Below are 17,444 nucleotides of genomic sequence, written 5' to 3' on the forward strand. Positions count from 1 at the left end.
AAAAAAAAAAAAAGGAGAAAAAAAAAGGGCACATACTGATAAATTTCTTCAATTGCATCTAGAAAACACAGCCTGGGAATGCAGAGTTCTCAATTACACAGAATTACAGAAAATTGCCATGGAACTCTTGGTGGTTTTAACAGGGCTTTCTGAGACAGGCACTGGACGGCTCCTTTGTTTGTAATTTTAAAAATCCAAGCCCAGTATTGCAACCTGTTTTTCTTACCTATCTGTTGTTCCATCTTAAAGGAACCGAGTCTGGAACATTGTGGGTTTCTGTTTGTGCTTTGTGTACTTCTGTTGTGTAATCCACTAAGCAAGTTAACAAATAAACCTCCTGCCTGAAACTGCTTGCCCCACTCAGGCTTTGAACTCATCCGCTGCTGACCGCGATGCTCTGCTCCTCTTGCAGAGTCCCTTTGGCTGCCCAAGAAGCCTCCTACCCACTGAGCTGCCCAGAGGTGGGGTTAAGCACATTAACAGAGAATAAAAAGAAAAAAAAAAAAAAAAAAAGAAAGAAATTTGACCTAGCGAGTAAATTGTTTGGAAAGTGCCTAAACATAATGGAGTTCCCAGGTGCTACAAACTAAAAATAATTGTAATAAATGAGCCAGTTCTCATCTGGGTGAAATAGCATGGCTCCATCAAAATTAATGTAGCTCATTAATATAACAATGTTTGTGCCTCAAATGCCTCTGCTGCGTGTGATTTTAATGGATTTGAGGTGCCCAATTTTAACAGTCTGAAAATCAGAATTTCATTAGTAAAATCCTAAAAACGAGTTGAAAGAGAATTCATTTACTATAGTGTATTTCATTTATGTCATGCCTTCAAGTACCCTAATAAATAAAATTTCTAAATATAACTTCATTCCCATTAAGGGAAAGATTCTGCAGAGATTAATGCAATGCATTTAAGTGCATTTTGCACTTGAGCTGTACATTTGGTAATTCAAAAGTGTGTGTGTGAATGCTCGGCACTTCCCAGTGAAAGCTCTGCAGCCCTGGGCACTCCAGGCACCAGGGGCTTGGACAGGTCCCTGGCTTTCTGCTCACAGACCTGGAAGTGGAAGTGAAAAATGAGCTTTTGATTTTCCATGTCACTGGTAAGGATGCAAATCGCAAGAAAACCACACAAACAATTGCAATGAGTCGGTGATGATGAGGCCAGCAGCCTGTTGGTTTTTGTGCCCAGCTTTCTGTATTTTTTCCATGAAGCAGCACTGGGAGCCTGTAAATGCTCAGTCGGTGCCTCCGCACTCACTCAGAAGTGGGGCTTTTTGCTGTGACAGCCTGTCCTGCTGGCCAGCAAACCCTGGGCCTTGGTGAAACACTTGGCCAAGCAGCAAGGTTGAGTGTCAGGTGGCCTGGCACCCTCAGCACAGCCCCTGGGTAGAGTCAGCAGAGTGACTCGGATCACAGGGATTCTCTGCGCTGCCACACCTAAAAATTAGAACTAGAATTGCAAAAAGTTGCAAAAATCCACAAAGACAATGGGAAAAGTGATATCTTACCTGATGTCTCACCCTTAAAAAACTTATCACCAGGTGCAACGAAGCATGGAGGACAAACGTTCCTTGCAGACAGGTATCTTTACAAATGACAGAATATTTATTACCAATACCTTTAAAAAAAGATTACATCTGCTAGATCACTGATAAATATCATTTACACCGGGGAGAAAACTACAGAAGCTTTTTTTTTTTTTGTTGTTCCATTTTTTTTGGTTTTGTGGTTTTTTTTTTGTCGTTTTTATTTTTTTTACATAGAAGTAACCATATCAAACTAAGAAAGGAACACAGCTTGAAATACTGACAATATTTCTCTGGTCAACACCCCTGACTTTTACACAAGTGGAATCCTGATTATGCGTTACTGAATAAATATATTTAGAAGGTCTAAAAGTTAACTGTATTATTTTGTAAGCAAAAAAGACAAGTTACAGGCAAATTCAAGCTATCAGGAAAAAATAATAATAAACCACTGCAGCGCATTTAAACTTGAAAATTTTATAGAAAATTCCATTGCCTTGTACTAGCATTATCCCATCTGAGTGAACTTACAAAATTACCCCGTAGTAACAAACAGTCCTTCTCTTAAGAAGCATGATTTTGCTGTGGATATCCTCTTTTTCCGGCGTGCCTCCGTGACGCCTCCAGGTCTCTCCGAAGAGCTCCTGCAGAACCGCGGCCACCCTGCAGGCCGGGGGGAGCCCCGTGCGGCCAGGTCCCGGCCGGGGGCCTGAACGTTTTCTGTGGTGGACTTGGGAAGAATGATGAGTTATGGGAAAGCACACGTGGGGAGTGACCGCCGGTGAGCCTGGTGTCAGAGCCGCTGTACCCTGACGTCCTCGGTGCGACAGGCAGAGCAGCGACGTGGGCTGAGCAGGGCTTGCGCCGGGGGCCCTTGGTTCCTGGCTCCTTCTGACTGCCCCTTGGTGTCAGCAGAGGCAGAGGTGATGTCTCTGCACTACCTTAGTCCCTACCCAATTTGATGCTAATCATGATAAAGCCAAAGCTATTTCAAGACGGTAAAAATGGAACCTTACTGCATGATGCCAGAATATCAGCTACATGTCCTGTAGTCCGCAAATAACCAGAAGCTGTGTGGTTTTTCAAGATTATAGTGTTCTTTCTGAGCCTTTGGAGTTTGTCTCGCTTAGTCCTCCGAATAAAATGTAAAATCGCGTGTGTTAGAAGCACTTGATTTAACACAAGAATCATCGTAACTGCCCTTAAATGCAGCTGCATTGTGAACCCGATCTGAAGCAGTTCTGCCTTGCGTAGCCTTGTAAAACTGTACAGGAAAGTCGCAGCCAATTTACTAAGAACAACTTTGAACTCTCGGTCATAAAGGAAAAAATTCAAACAATATTTTCATGATAATGTTGTCCATAGCATTTTATAGCAGAGGAAAAATTAATATCTACATCATATGTTAACTTTAAAAAATTCTATAAAACACTAAATATATAATAAAAAATATGCATATAAGGACATATGTAAACTGCTTTGGTAACATCATATTACAGATGTTTTCAGTGCATTGCAGAGTTTCCAAGGAAACTTCAGACAAAGCTATATTTGCTTTGAGGAAGTACTGTATAATGCCATTCCTAAAGAAGCATAAACATTTTTCCAGTAGTAAGATGTACTCAAACCACAATATTACTTAGTACTGGGTGTCTTCGAAACAACTAGCTAAATGTTGCTTATATTATAAACAAGAAGTCCTTTATGTAATTTTTGTCATAAACTGGATCGAGCTGTGAGCGAGATCATTATCGTGCTGATGGCTGACAGTGTACAAGCGTTGGAGGTTGAAGAACCGGATCCTCTCGCATACGCATCTGAGCAAAGGAGAGAGGGGGAAGATGAGCCACCAGCGCCGAGAGCAGCCCTTACACATCCACCCTCTCCCCACTGGGTTGCTCCGTGCCCTCCGCTGGTGATGGCAGCAAAGGGTCCGACCCCTGCCCGGAGGCCTGCACCTCTCCAGCTGAATGCCTGCTTTTCATTCAATTCCCACCAATCTGGCACTGAGGCTACTCTCACATTATATTACTTCATGGCCTCTTATTCTTTAATTTCTTCTTTACATTTATTTTTCCAGCTATACTATATTCAAGCTGTTCTTTATGGCACCAGCCTGGCCCAATCCACAGCCTGAAGGAGCTACATGGATACTCCTGTGTGGAGCCAAATAGGAACTGGCATCTTCCTTCACTCTCCTGTGTCTGCCCATGAAATCCTTCTGTATGGTTTATATGGCTACAGCACACAGCCTGGTGGAGATAATTCTGATCTCGCCCAGAGTTTTTTACATTGCTGTAATTTTAATGCCATATTCCTGCATTGCAGGGGCTTCTGATTTAATGCAGCTTATAAACTGCGGTGTTATTAATGGAAGATGGGACACAGAGATTTTGCAAAAGCAATGTTGAGTAATAAAATACTCTCTTTTCTGTTTGTTCTTCTACACAACCTCATTTCCCTAAATAAATATTTATGCATCCAACACACAATGGAATATTGCTATACAGTAGCCTTATAAATTTAAAAGCCTCTGAACACCGCATTTTATATTTTGTTATAGTGAATTGCAGTGAAACAATATATTCAGTATATACGAGCATGGAAGTAGGAGAGCAGAAAGTGTCTAGAAATCTTAAATACGAATATAACCACTTGTGGTGGTGTTTCTCATGGCTTAATCTTTGCTCGGGATGAAACCAGGAATTTGGGCTTGAATGCCGGCTGATGCTGCATTTTAGCTCCCCGAGAGGCCAGTGCTCAAGCCAATGCCTACCCTGGCTCAGCCCCGCTGGCAGTTGCAGCTGCTCCCTAGGGTGATGCAAAGCTAAATTAAAACCTATTAAAACTGCTACTAATGAAGAGCTGCCCCATCACGGAGCAGAGGGGCTGGGGCTCTGGCTGACGTACCCCGCTCCCTGGCCTTACTTGAGATCTTTGGGATTCGGATTTGCTCGCTGCTGCTGCCGTCGCCCCCGTCGCTGAAGGGCTTTATCTCTATGATGTAGTCCTCGTCAAAGGGCAGGGAGAGCTCCACCGAGGTCTTGTTGGTTTCGATCACAGAGGCGCTGCTCTGCCTGTTCCACCTGTACAGAACCTGCAGCAAGCAGGAGAGAGACGAGGAGGCAGAAACAGCAGAAAGGTTCATTGCTGTAGGAACATCCAGATTTACTGCTGCTCTTCTCGTGTCTCGAGAGCCTCTGGTCATACCCATCAATGCCCAGACACACGGTCTGGTCACAGAGGTGCCATTCTGACCCCCACAGTCCCTCCTGGCTTCCCAGAATAAATTGCTTTTTTGATTCACCTTCTAAGATCTGGAAGTGGTATTAATTAACATCATAAATTGTGACACAATATAGAAGTTTTCCAGGAAAAAAAAATAAAAAGATGAGCAACGTTTTGCTCATCTTTTTTGGGAGCCAGGAAGGAATAAGACTGTGTTATTCTAACAATAAGTTTAAAAGGTTTTTTAGAAACCTGCTAGAAGGATTTTGCTTTTTCAAGGCTGACGAGAATCTCTCTCACCTGTTTCAAGTGACTTCTTAATTTGCATTTCAAACCTAAAAAACCTAGTGAAGAGATGGTCCAAACTACTGAGACTCATCTGAGGTTTTTGACTGAAAACCCTGAGGAATTACTTATTTCTGATAATCCAATAGAGTGCACCAAAGATACTTAAAAGTGAGGGCAGAAATGACAGCTGGCACAGGCTCCCAAGGCTGATGCCGCCAGAATTTCAGATTGTGAACAAAACACGAAGCATGCCCAGGTTCTTCGTTGTTTCCAGCTCTGGTGGAAAACGTTTGCACAGTCCAACCCTCAAGGCAACGGCTGGCAATTGCTCACTGATGTCTTCTTTGGGCCAAATTAAACCCTTGTGTAAGGTGATAGAGCTGAATTCTTCCCAAGATTTCTCTCTGGCTAAATTAAAACCTATTAAAACTGCTACTAATGAGGATTCTCTTTCCTTTCTTTTGGCTTTGCTCTCTGAAGAAAATGGAGCTATTAAAAAAGCATTTTATTTATCTGCAATTAAGGAGCCAACTATAGCCTCTGGAAGGTTTCCACCCAAGGCAGGAGAGCAGTCCTGCAGGTGGGCTATGAGCCTCATGGGCTGAGCTGCAGAGGAGGCAGGGGCTGGGGAAGGGGAACTGCAGGTCCACGGGCTGATGCCTTCATGGGCACAGCCAGAGGGTCACTGTTTCTGGGGCAATGGTCTCTTTTCAACACATAACACCAGGCAAGTACTACGAAAAAACACCTAATCTAGCTTTATTATAAACCTTGAACTTGACATGGGATTCGTGGAAATGTCCTTTATATCCCAGTACAAGAATCTGGAGGCAGCTAAATCTAAATGAGGATTCATTGCAGGTCCCGAGGGAGGTCGTGCAGTGGCGTCATGCTGACACAATACTCACTTTGTAGCCTCTCACTTCTGACTCGTTATCCAGTGCTTTTACTTGGTCCCAGTTCAGGATGATCTTGGAGTCTGACGAATTCCATATGATGTTCCCAGGGGGCTGACTTGGTGCTACAGCAAAATATAGGAAGGATTACATTACTAAGGGACAGCCTTTCCAGTTTAATCCCTCCCCGTACCAACCGCCCCAGCTGAGCATGCAGAGTCCTACTCCTCTGGCAAGTTAATGAGCTGTTTCACTGAACTGTGTCCTCAAGGTCACAGAAGGTGTGACACAACATACTCCTTTAAATGAAAAAAAGGATTTACTCAGTTGCTCAACATGCCTGAGACCAGAATAAAATTTCTCTTGAAGGATGAGATAAATATTTAATTTTCCTGCACAGCTATGATTTCAGTTTTGCATGCTCTGCTTACTTAACATGGGGAAGAACCTTACAAAAAAAAAAAAAAAAAAAAAAAAGGCTGGTAAGCCTTGTGCTCAAAGCAGCAGCAAAGAAACATCTCCCAGCTCCTTCAGACTCAAGAAAACCTGCAAACCAAAGGAGAAACCCTTCCAGGCAAGAGCACCGGGTGTTGTCAGGGGCACTCACGTGGCTTCTTTGTGGTGACATTGACTGTGGCGCTGGAGGGCCCGGTGCCAGCAGTGTTGTAGGCCTTGACTGCCAAGTGATAGAGTGCGTTGCCTCGCAAGTTGGTGACTTTTGTGGATGTTTGGTTACCAACTGTCCTGATCTTTTTCGCGTTCTCTTCCTTTTCGTCATGTCTCCAACATCTGACCTGGAAAGCAGAGCAGGTACTTCAACCCCCAGCCACGCATGGCTGCATTGCTCTCTTCCCAGGGGCTCAGCTGCTGGCTGGCCATGGAAGTACATTTTCCTGCCTGCCCCGGTATCACTAAGCCTTTCAGGGCCATATTTTTTTTGTAGCCATTACTGGCAGTAAATTAAATACTGTGCCTAGTGTGAAGTTTATCTGAACGGTTAACGCGAGCCTAATTACTGCTGAATGGAGCAGGGCTGCAGACACCATCCTGGAAGTGAAACCCCATTAGGACAACGCTCTGTCTCATCTCGGTAACTCTTGATGTTTTTTCTCTCTCAGGGGAGACCCCAGGGATTAGACATGCTAGCTTCTGTCCGTAAAGCCAGGGCTGGTACTGCTGACCATTGCTTTGCTCTGAGATGGAGAAAATGACACAATTTTTGCACTTCAGTTTCCCACTGAAGCATGCTGACTTCTGAGCAGCCTCTCCCTGCCACCAGCGCACACAGGCATCCCCCAGCAAGCTCTGATCTGCATTTTCAGCCAGATTAGACACAGATAGATGCACAGCCTTTTACCCTGGGAGAGAAGACTCTGTGTGCTGAGGAAACAACGGGAAGCCAGCACGCAGCAGGACCCGCCTGCCCTGCATCGCCACGGCACATTGCCGCGGCACGTCCCCGTGTCTGCTCTACGCCTGGTGCTGAAACGATGCCATGGTTCGCTTCCATACCTCATACCCCTGTATTCTTCCTTTATGCTGATTCTCTCGAGGGGGAGCCCAAGAAATTTCAACATCTGAGGCAGAAAGACTTCTGGCGAAAACAGTGGTTGGAGCTCTGGTTGGCTCTGGGTAGACGAGTTAAAATAAAGTCAGTTTTCAATTTTATGTTCAATTAGTCAGAAAATTCAAGGGATTTTCGTCACTGCGTGCAAAAAGAGGCATGCTACAAAAACAAACTTTCCCATTTCAAATCCAAGTCCTGTCAGGCCTGTGCCAGACGGCGCTTCCCCTCCGCAGAAGAAATAATAAATGTCATTTCTAAACTCAACCCAGGATACCATGTACAGTAATTAGGACAAGAGGGAACATTTTCTAATCAGTGGACATTAATTCATACTAATTCTCAGCTGAATTCTTTCCAGATTACATATTACTTTTCCATTAATATCAAAAGATTTCATTACGATTAATGTTATTTTAATGACTATCAAAAGAATTAATCGTGGCGCGCCATTTATTATAAATCAGAGCAAGGATCGGAGTCAAAGGATGTGTCGGTGCGGATGCTAAACCCTTTCAGGCCCGGTCAGCACCTCACACGGCCAACATGAGGCAGGGGAAATAGAGGGGCGGTGGGGTGGGCTCCTTGCCCTACCTTCCTCTGCCGAGTACACGACCGTCACGGGGCTGAAGGACCCTTCCCCCTTGTTGTTGTACACCCCCACTTTCACTTCGTAGGGGGAGAAGGGCGGCAGGGTCTCGTTGCGAAAGACGTATCTGGAGGCGTCCGGGGAGGCCACGACAGTCTGCATCCAGCTGACGGTGCCGAAGGGGCGGAAGGCCACCACGTAGCCAAAGCCACCTCCGTTCTGCAGCTCCTCGGGCACCGTCTGGGGGCAGGCAAACAGCGGGAGAACTCAGCGATTCATGCATTTATTTCCATTCCCCTACTGCTTCTTGCTCCTTCTAAAATTACCGTCCTCAGTAAGGATTTGGAATGGGAGGCAGCTGGAATTCTGCTTTGCATCTAACCCAAATTTATCCCATCCTGATCTTAGGCACTTTGGTGACGTCTGTGCTAGAGGCCTTGCTGTTCTGTGTGCTCCCTGTGGTCAGAGCAGAAAACAACTCCAGAAGTCACTTTGTCTAGGACTTAATCCATTTCCACAGCTGCCTACCTCCCTTCCCTGACTAGACACGGAGTCTGGTGTGACAAAGTGAGTAATTTTAGGCCCTGCAGTGACTGTGTCTGAAGTTTGGTGGGGTGAACCCAGGACACAACTGCTTTCTCAAGGCATGTGCAGCTGCTCTGAGATTTGGAGTCACACGTGAAGTCCTAAAGAACATGTCCTGACTGAAGTCCCCCCACCGCTTGGGGCAGGTGGCCCCGCACAGCACCCACAGTACGTGGACACACTCACCCACTGTTATAGTGACCTGGGCCTGGTCAGCCGAAAAGTCACATCCCAATGTCACGATCTCTTAGAAATCACGACAACAGAGAGTGATTTGTCACAAACGTGAAGGAGAACAGCTAGAAGGAACAACCTGTCACCTCTGGGTCATGTGTATGCACACTGTCACTGCCTGCTCGCAGGCTCATAGTGCCCCAAAAGGCCTATCTGAACCCAAAGCTCCAATGGGTGAAAATAATCTGTAATTACAGGCCACTGTCCCACAGAGGCCATGGTGCTTAAGCACGTTGCAGGGTTACTTTTGGTGACTGCTTCTAGCTCTGTTGTCTGTGGCTCAAAAAAATATCAGACTATTAGAAAAATGGTCTCTGGACATTTACAAGAGTAAACTGACTGTTCTATTGGAATACAAATTATATTTCGTGCAAATTATGAGTCAAAGTCACGGCTGATGTTCTTGTGTTTTTGAGACATATTGGAGTATCTGTAGGAGATACAGCGAAACTAATTAGTCCAATGGAGGAGGAAATTTAGCACATTGAGCTGTGTGGTAAGGAGAAAAACCCATTTATAGTTTTTTAATAACCTTAAAAATATCTCTGGTGATTCATTCTGCCAGCCTGGTCAGGAATAGTGCTAAGTGGAAGTGTTAGCATGTCTAGTGAAGTTCATTATTAGGAAAAATACGCCAGCTGCACTGCATCATAACATGAAAATATGAGCAGACAAATGACTAAAGTTCTAGCCCTGGCTGCCTTAAGGAATGTTAAATATTTTTCATCTCTGTATCTCCTCTTGCTGGCTTTCATTAGCAGCAACGAAAGCCAGCATGCAATGTGTCGTGCTAACTCTTAACTGTTTGCTGCCATGTAATGCAGCACAGGGATGAGGGCTGAAGCTTGAGAGCCAGCTGTGGTTCTCAGCTGGGCGAGAGCATGCCAAGCTTGATTTCTCGAGACTCTGTTTTACTCCTTGGGTGGTTTCTGCCTGTAGGCAGCCCGTGCAGGTTTTGCCATACACACTGTGCTGAAGCAGCAATGGGCACCTTGTAGTCCCCTGCTCAGTGTTTCTCTGCTGCTTCATTGCACCACAGCCTGGGATGGGGCATGGGCTTTAGCTCGATTTCAATAGCTGGACTGTTTCATCACACAGCTGCGACTTTCTACCTCAAACTATTTATAGGAGCTTCACTGGGCTCTGTGGAAAGACACTGGGGTGGAAGGGTGCCTCTAGATCACCACTGTATTAATTTTCCTCTTGGTTTGGACTCCACTTACCTCCCATGTAATGACTAGCTCAGACTTGCTCCCGCCACCTCCACTGACATTAGCTGGGGTCACTTCAGGAACTGCAAAAAAAAAAAAAAAAAGATGCAGCATTGTAGATAGCACTGAAAATGCACGTGATGATTTTGAAACCAGAGAAGTGTGTTGAAATGAAACAACTACAGGACTCTGCTGGCCTTCCCCTGCTGGGTATCAGAAACATTAGCAAATGACTAATTTGCCATGGCAAACAGCACATTAAAATTATGTCAATAATAGTATACGAAAAGTATGTCAATTAACTTGTGTATTCAGTCTCTAATTGTTTAGTTTAAACATTTATCTTCCATAAAAAAAGGCTTTTACTTATTTTCATGTTTCACATTCTGTTCCATTGCAAACTAAAACGGAGCAGAGGAGGCACCTACCATGACTGAGACATGGATCCCTGAAACCACCACCCTGAGCCTAATTCTGGTTGTGACCCCTTTCTGCCAGACCAAAAGACAGGGACAGCATCAAGGAGCATTACAGTTCTCTCATCCTTAAATGATGATTTGTATTCATGCAATGAGATATAACTCAGCTGCCCGACACTACTTACGAGCTTCTTCAGTTCTTCTCTTCTCTGAAGGTCTGCTTGGCTCTCCAATCCCAATTAGGTTGGCAGCCACTACTCGAAATTCATACTCAACCCAAGGGTTCAGACCCACCACGGTCGCTGTGAATGTCCTACCATCGATGACCTCTGGAACTGGGAGACAGCCAAGGGTCAGGAGTGCAGTGAAAACCCACTTAAAGTATTAAAAACAGCTGAGAAAACGTCCTAGCAGATGCCCTTAGAAGTGAGGGTTTAACATAAATAGAAAGCAAATACAGACTGACAAACCCTTTTTATTTTTTTAACATTTTGTTAATTGCTAAAGCTAGCGAGTCTACTAAAGCAAGAAAGGGACACTTAAAACATTGTGCTTTTAGCACAAAAATTCCTTAAGAAGTTTCTCCTAAATAGACACTTTTTGAAAACAAGGTGTCAAGACAACAGGTTTACATGGTTTTTATTTTTCTCTTTTTAAACTACATTGTTCTCTCTCCTTAACGGTTACTGGAACGAAATTAACCTCTGGTGGAATGAGCAATTACATCATGGAATTTTCCCCTCTATCAGGGAAATAATTCTACTTAAAGATAGGCCAGATGACATGGCCTGTCCCCGAGGGATGTCTTTATAGACCACAATTACTGCTGTATATCTCCAGCGCGGCAACAAAAGATAGGAATTCATTCTGTTTTCCCTTAAACATTCATGAGAAAAATGGATGAGTAATTGCACTGACTGGACCCTAAATCTTTGGGTTGCCTAACTTGAAACTCGTTGAAAAGAGCGCTGTTCTGTAGCCAGGGAAATGACTTTTGGGCAGAGCTGCTCTCCGGGGTATGCTCGGGGCTTGGTGCTTACCTGTGCTCACTGCCTGCCACCCCACCGAGAAGGGGGTCCTGGCCTGCACCACGTACATCGTGATGGGGCTGTGGTTGTCTGCTCCAGGTCTCCAGGACAGCTGAGCGGTGGTGTCGGTGATTTCGTCGATGGTCACAGCTTCTGGTGGGCCCGGGGGACCTGACAGAGAAGTCACAGGGGGAGAGCACTTGAAGCCAGGCAGTGGTTGGGGGAACAGCACCCAGGCCTTCCCTCCCGACCCAGAGAGAGGTGGCTCGGTGTGGAGCTGCAGCTTGGCTGTGCTGGGAGGCTGGTGAACAACAAAAAACCTGCCTGTAATGGGCATTGTGCCTGAGTATGGGCAGTGTTTTCCACTGCTGGGTAACAGGTAAAGCACTGCAGGACACCTCCACCAGTGGTACGACCTCTCCTGCATCAAACGGCCATTCCTATCGGCAGTGGTACCGAGGTGACATCTCCCCCCAGGAGCACCACTTCACAGCCAACTTTCATCTTGTGGTTCATTCCTCCATCCTTGGACTAAAATTGTTCTCAAATGATACTAAGACCTGGATATATTTAAATATCTGAAATACCCTGAAACCTTCCACTATCTCATCTTTAAAATTAAAGTTTCAGCAGGTCTAGCCACATTTAATTTCTAAGACATTAAAATTCTAAATCATATTGCTAGGCTGTGGGGAGTGCAATCACGCAAGGCAGCCTCGCTCAGCTGTTAGCTCCTTCAGTCCTTCCCCCCAAGTTCCACAAGAGGAGTGAAACCTCATTGCATCCTTCACAAATTACTCCTCCTGCCTGGCAGATGCTGACATGACCCATTTTCACTTCATGTCTTGGAGCAGTGATGGTTACTCCCAACATTTCCTTATACGCTTCTTAACAGGGTGCAGGGAAATACTGTCAGATTAATTCAGAGACATTCATACAGATGCTATCCCAAAGTCAAGAAAAGGAAAAGAATCTTTGGCATCCTCATGTAATTATCAGAACATACAAGAGGCAACCGGTAGCTGCACACTGACGCAAGAAGGTGAGATAACAGGTTGGGGACTGTGGTGGTTTGTCACCAAGGGTACAAATCCCCTAAACATACAGCACTGCCAAAGACATGCAAGGGGGTAACAGCCTTTCCCTGGGAAATGCTGCGTAACGTTATCTTGACATAACTCCAGTGACTGTATTTTTAACAAAATTTAAATTTATTATGGATGCTCTATTTATGCAGCAGCTATTTGCCTCCCCCATCCAGTCTCACAGCCCAGCAACACCTCCCAGTTTGCACACTGTTGGTGGCATGATGCAGCACAACTCCAGGTGCAGCCATCCCTACTGATAATTTGGGAGAGGGACAGGACCGGTATTTGTGCTGTCACCAGCGGCCACTTTCTTGTGAGAATTTAATGTTCCTCCTGTTTGTTTACAGAGCCAACGCTAAGGAAATTACCTAACTGAGGTTCTCACAGCAGGCTGTTTTGAAATGTTTGTACAAACAAAACAAAACAAAACAAAAACCCCGACAGATCTGAAATAATGCTGCAGCAAAAATACAAGAACTGGTATAATGGAGAGCCTGGGCACTCTTGTGCTTCTTACGGGGCCATCGGTCACCGTTGCCCACCACCACGCATGGTCTGACCCTGCTATGCAGTGCAGCCATAAACGTGATGTTAGCGGATGAAAAGAACCATTCAGAGAGACCAAAGCAAAACGACCATGTTCCCTACCTATTTCTGCTGCACGATTCACCAAATAAATGAGCTCAGTTGGTGCAAGTTTTGCATTCTGGACATGAACGTGTACTCATGTGTTTATCTGCTGCGTCTGCTGTACGAGGATGCATATATGAAAGCAGCTTTATATATGCTGCTTGAGAATGTACCGTGAACCACAGCTTGTAGTTAGAGCTTATTTCTTAGATTAATTACAAGATGCTGGGATCCTAATGAATGTATCTGAGCACAGAAATTGTCTTACTAGCAGCAGAAGATAGGAAAAAAAGAGAAAATTTCCAACAACAACAACAACAGTAACAAAATTCAAATACCTCTTACAATCAGGTCTGCAGCAGCCGATAGCTTGTCCACACTTGTTTGCACCATGCAGACGTACTTCCCAGCATGCTTCAGCTGGATGCTTCTGATCATCAAATCACCAGCTGAATCCTGCTGATAAAGTAGGGAAAAGTGGTTACAATTACTTTTTAATGAGTGCTAAACATCATTATCACATGAAGGACACTGTGACTAATGGATTTATTTTATACTGGCTGATGAAAACATTCGTAATGCAAGCCGTGGACTATTAAAATTATGTGAGTTCGCCTTGAAGATCAGAGCGGGAGCGTTTCTAAAATTACGGCTTCTGCAAGGGGCAAGGGAGCCAGGTTTGGGTCCGTTAAGCAGTTTCCCCATTAAAACAATGTGACAGAGCTTATGTGGGGCAGGCTTGCCTCAATTCCTGCTTCACCTCTCTGGATAAGCAATTTATAGCCTCTTCACTGTTCACATGTCTAAGTCAGGTCTACATCCATTTCACAAGTGCAAACCAGCCCAAATTATGAGGCATCTGCAAGAGTTTCATGGCCTTGTATTACGGCCAGCATTTTGATTGCCTGGCGTTTTTGTACTAAAGATCATGAGAACAGCACTCTCCAAGGAAATCTCACATTACCTAACAGCAGTAATTTGTTTTCCGAACACCAAATGCATGTCTGATTAACTGTTGAATAGAACTAATTACGTTTCTGCATGTATAGGAGGCTCAAAACTCTTTCTAAATTTTTCTCTAGATGCAAAACATTCAATACATTAGAAGTCTCAGGGTAACCTTGTGATCGTGGCTTTCTGACTAAAGAATATTAATAAAATTTGTAATTTTGGTTTTGTAGCTCAGTCACTGGGAAGAGCTGTCAGTGCTGATGTGCACCCTAGGCATAAATCTTTAAGTGCATCTTTTAATGATTTTTTTTGGTATAAAAGCAAGGCTTGTAAATTGTATTTCCTTTTCCTTTTAGCATCAAATTTCACTCTTGACAAGTGTAAACATAGACTGCCTGTCTGCCCGAAACCCAGTGCAGCACGTGACTTTGTCAAACCTCCCTTAGAGTAGCATGCAGAACTCCCTTCTGTCCTCTACTGCTGAAAAATTATTATACTTCTTTCCATCTTTTTCTTGCAATGTTCACTCAATAAAAGTGGAAAAAAATCATCTGTAAGGATGATGGGAAAAGCAATTTTTAATTGTAATTCAGTTAGAAATTAAACTCCCACAAGGCCAGTACAGCATTGAGCAGGGTAAATCAGATGAAATCTGAGCTGTGAAGGAAAACATGAGAATTACAAAAAAGTAAACTTTTCACTTATTTTCTACACATAGTCTGTGAATCGTCTGGTCCTGTTTTATCAAAAATTATTTGGAAATTATTTTTATTCAAAAGAATAGCATAAAAAGCTGGAGGAAGGTCTGACAGACAGACATGCTTCATCCTTATGTGAAACCCCTTTCCAAGAGATGGCTTCCTCGGGTATCTTGCATAGCAGTGACCCTTTCCAATTCCCCAAATTTAGTCTGCAACAATTTCAGGGAACCTCAGATTGCCCACATTAGCCAAGGGGCCATGTCAGCGGTGCTGTAGATTGTCCCCTGGGGCATACTCCTCTCTGGGGATTGGGGCTGGGCACCGGCCAGCCAGCACACTTGTCCTATGAGGACTTTCTGCTCCTAAACCTTCCTGAAGAGGCAGAAAATAGCAGACCTAGCAGGAAAAGCAGACCTTCTCCTCTCCTAAGGAAGGAAAGCAATTCCTACCTGCACGACAGCTGCTTCCCCATACCTACCACTTGATCATGTTCTTGAATGACGGAGATGGCTACAGCTGTAATTAATGGAGAGTCTAAAGATCACCTCACACCTGACTCTTCTCCTAGTTATCAGATTTCCATTAACATCACCTTCAAAACCTTTAAACAAATATTTCATTGGACATTGCAAAAGTCTGCGCTGTCAGTTGGTGCAGACTGGGTTTCCTATAAACAAACAAGGAACCTGAAGATACCAAAATGACATCACCAGGAAACTTGCGCAGATAACGCCGAGGAGAAAGATCATTTCCAAAGGTCAGAGACATTTCTAACTCTATGCAGATCATTTTGTGTGGAGGAAAAATACTTATTGCAAGCATGTGGTCACAAGAGAAGGACACAGACATATAAATATGCCAAATAAATATGAATTTTTCCCAATTTCTGTATAAATACAAAAAGTTCTATAGTGTTTGTTTGTTTGTTTTTATAGATGCAGCAAAACTAGTATGAACTTCTGTGTGGGGAAGTGAGAAGGCAGTTTTTTCAGTTTTTTTGCAATAAGAAAATGCATTGCAGGTCTTCTGACATACAGCTCACCACAATGGTAACACATCATTCATGCCAGCAGATATTTAAGGCATGTCATTAAGCAATTATAACAATTCTACATAAACTATCACAAAGTAGTGTACTGTCAACATTTATTTTCTCAGTCTACGAGCTATAAGATGTCTCCTAGTGTTAACTTAATTCTATGTTATGTTCAGCTATAACTATGACTGTCAATAGAGAAGAGGAACACTTTGGGGGTATCGCTTTAGTATTAATACTTACCCCTCCAACTCTTTCAAAGTGGTCCCCATCTTTTTCAAAGTCTATCAGGTGTCCATTGAATGACCAGGTAAACATGATATCTAGCGAGTGATCGTGAGATACCTGACAAGGCAGGACAATACTTTCTCCAACGGTGACGTCCATGCTGAAAGGTGACACCATAACCCTTGTTGGATCTACAAATGAAGGCAATAGAGAAAAAAAAAAATTAGTCCTGTCTTCCTGAGAAAGGGAGGCCCATGTGGAGCTGAAAATGATCCTACATGATCTATCACAATAGTAGCTCTTGAACTTTTTCAAAAAAATGAACTATCACATCTTTGAATTTATCCCGATACCTTTCTCTTTTTATTGGATAGAAACATTATCAAGAAGTCTTCCAGAATCCTCTTCTAGCTGCAGTCCAGATGAACAAGGAGAAAAGAAAAAGATGGAAAAGAATGCAACATATTCCTCACTTGGAGTTCACGTGGATCCTTTACCACTATTTTAATTGCCCATTTTTCACTTCAGTCATGCAGTACGAACAAAATGGTGGCATAGAAAGATGAGCCATGACACATTATGCCAACTTCAGCTCCTCATCTGTGCCTATGAATTCCCTCTGCCTCTAAAGTTAACATTTGTCTTTCATTTCTGTTGATAAAAATGCTATATTTTTTTTCTACAGGGGCCACAGAGGAAATGAAAAGGAGAAAAAATATTGCTTAACAATGAGACCAAAAGTCTGAAAATCATATACAGATAGATATTTTTACTTATTCCAAAAGTCTATTCCACACAGCTGTCATGGTAAAATACTACGGGCATTATTCATTCTCTAGTATATGAAACCAAAATCTTAACTACTTCATCCAGGGACTACTGTCCAACTGCTTAACTCTCTGCTAAAATAGCAAGGCTATTGCAAAAAATAATTGTCCTGGGCAAAACTGTTTGTTGAAATTCAGGGGACATGAAGCTATTACTGGGTTTCGAGAAACCTCATCAAAAGTCTCCAGGAGGCAGTGAGAAAGGTTTGATCACTGGCTTGAACAGGCTTCAGATCAAGTCCTCAAGGACATGGTGGTATTACCTTGAGCAAATTGAATTAATGTCTATTTTGGTTTCTTTGGTTTCACTTTCTAACAAAACAAAGTAACTCTTATCATAATCACAGTAGCTGTTATGAGGCTTCAGTAATTAATACAAGTAAAACATTCCAGATTCTCAGGTGAAAAGC

General features: G+C 43.6%; 1 protein-coding gene across 2 annotated transcripts in view; it reads right to left on the bottom strand.

The window, feature by feature from the left end:
- Nucleotides 1–1,574: 1,574 nt before the first annotated feature.
- LOC309881978 (contactin-4) overlaps nt 1,575–17,444 on the bottom strand; it is a 296,368-nt gene continuing 280,498 nt past the window's right edge. Inside the window, exons 14-24 of one of the 2 annotated variants that reach the window (XM_082768563.1) lie at nt 16,223–16,398; nt 13,630–13,750; nt 11,586–11,744; nt 10,731–10,880; nt 10,139–10,209; nt 8,102–8,336; nt 7,456–7,571; nt 6,551–6,737; nt 5,956–6,068; nt 4,460–4,628; nt 1,575–3,348 (exon numbers count right to left, since the gene is read on the bottom strand). In XM_082768563.1, coding sequence (XP_082624689.1) covers nt 3,248–3,348; nt 4,460–4,628; nt 5,956–6,068; nt 6,551–6,737; nt 7,456–7,571; nt 8,102–8,336; nt 10,139–10,209; nt 10,731–10,880; nt 11,586–11,744; nt 13,630–13,750; nt 16,223–16,398 — 1,598 coding nt within the window. In that variant the 3' untranslated portion in view covers nt 1,575–3,247. Of the gene's footprint in view, nt 3,349–4,459; nt 4,629–5,955; nt 6,069–6,550; nt 6,738–7,455; nt 7,572–8,101; nt 8,337–10,138; nt 10,210–10,730; nt 10,881–11,585; nt 11,745–13,629; nt 13,751–16,222; nt 16,399–17,444 lie in introns of those variants that run through there. The other variant, XR_014318217.1, reaches the window with a different exon arrangement.

This window comes from Aythya marila (genome assembly GCF_965140915.1).
Source record: "Aythya marila genome assembly, chromosome: 10".
Taxonomy (NCBI): Eukaryota; Metazoa; Chordata; class Aves; order Anseriformes; family Anatidae; genus Aythya; species Aythya marila.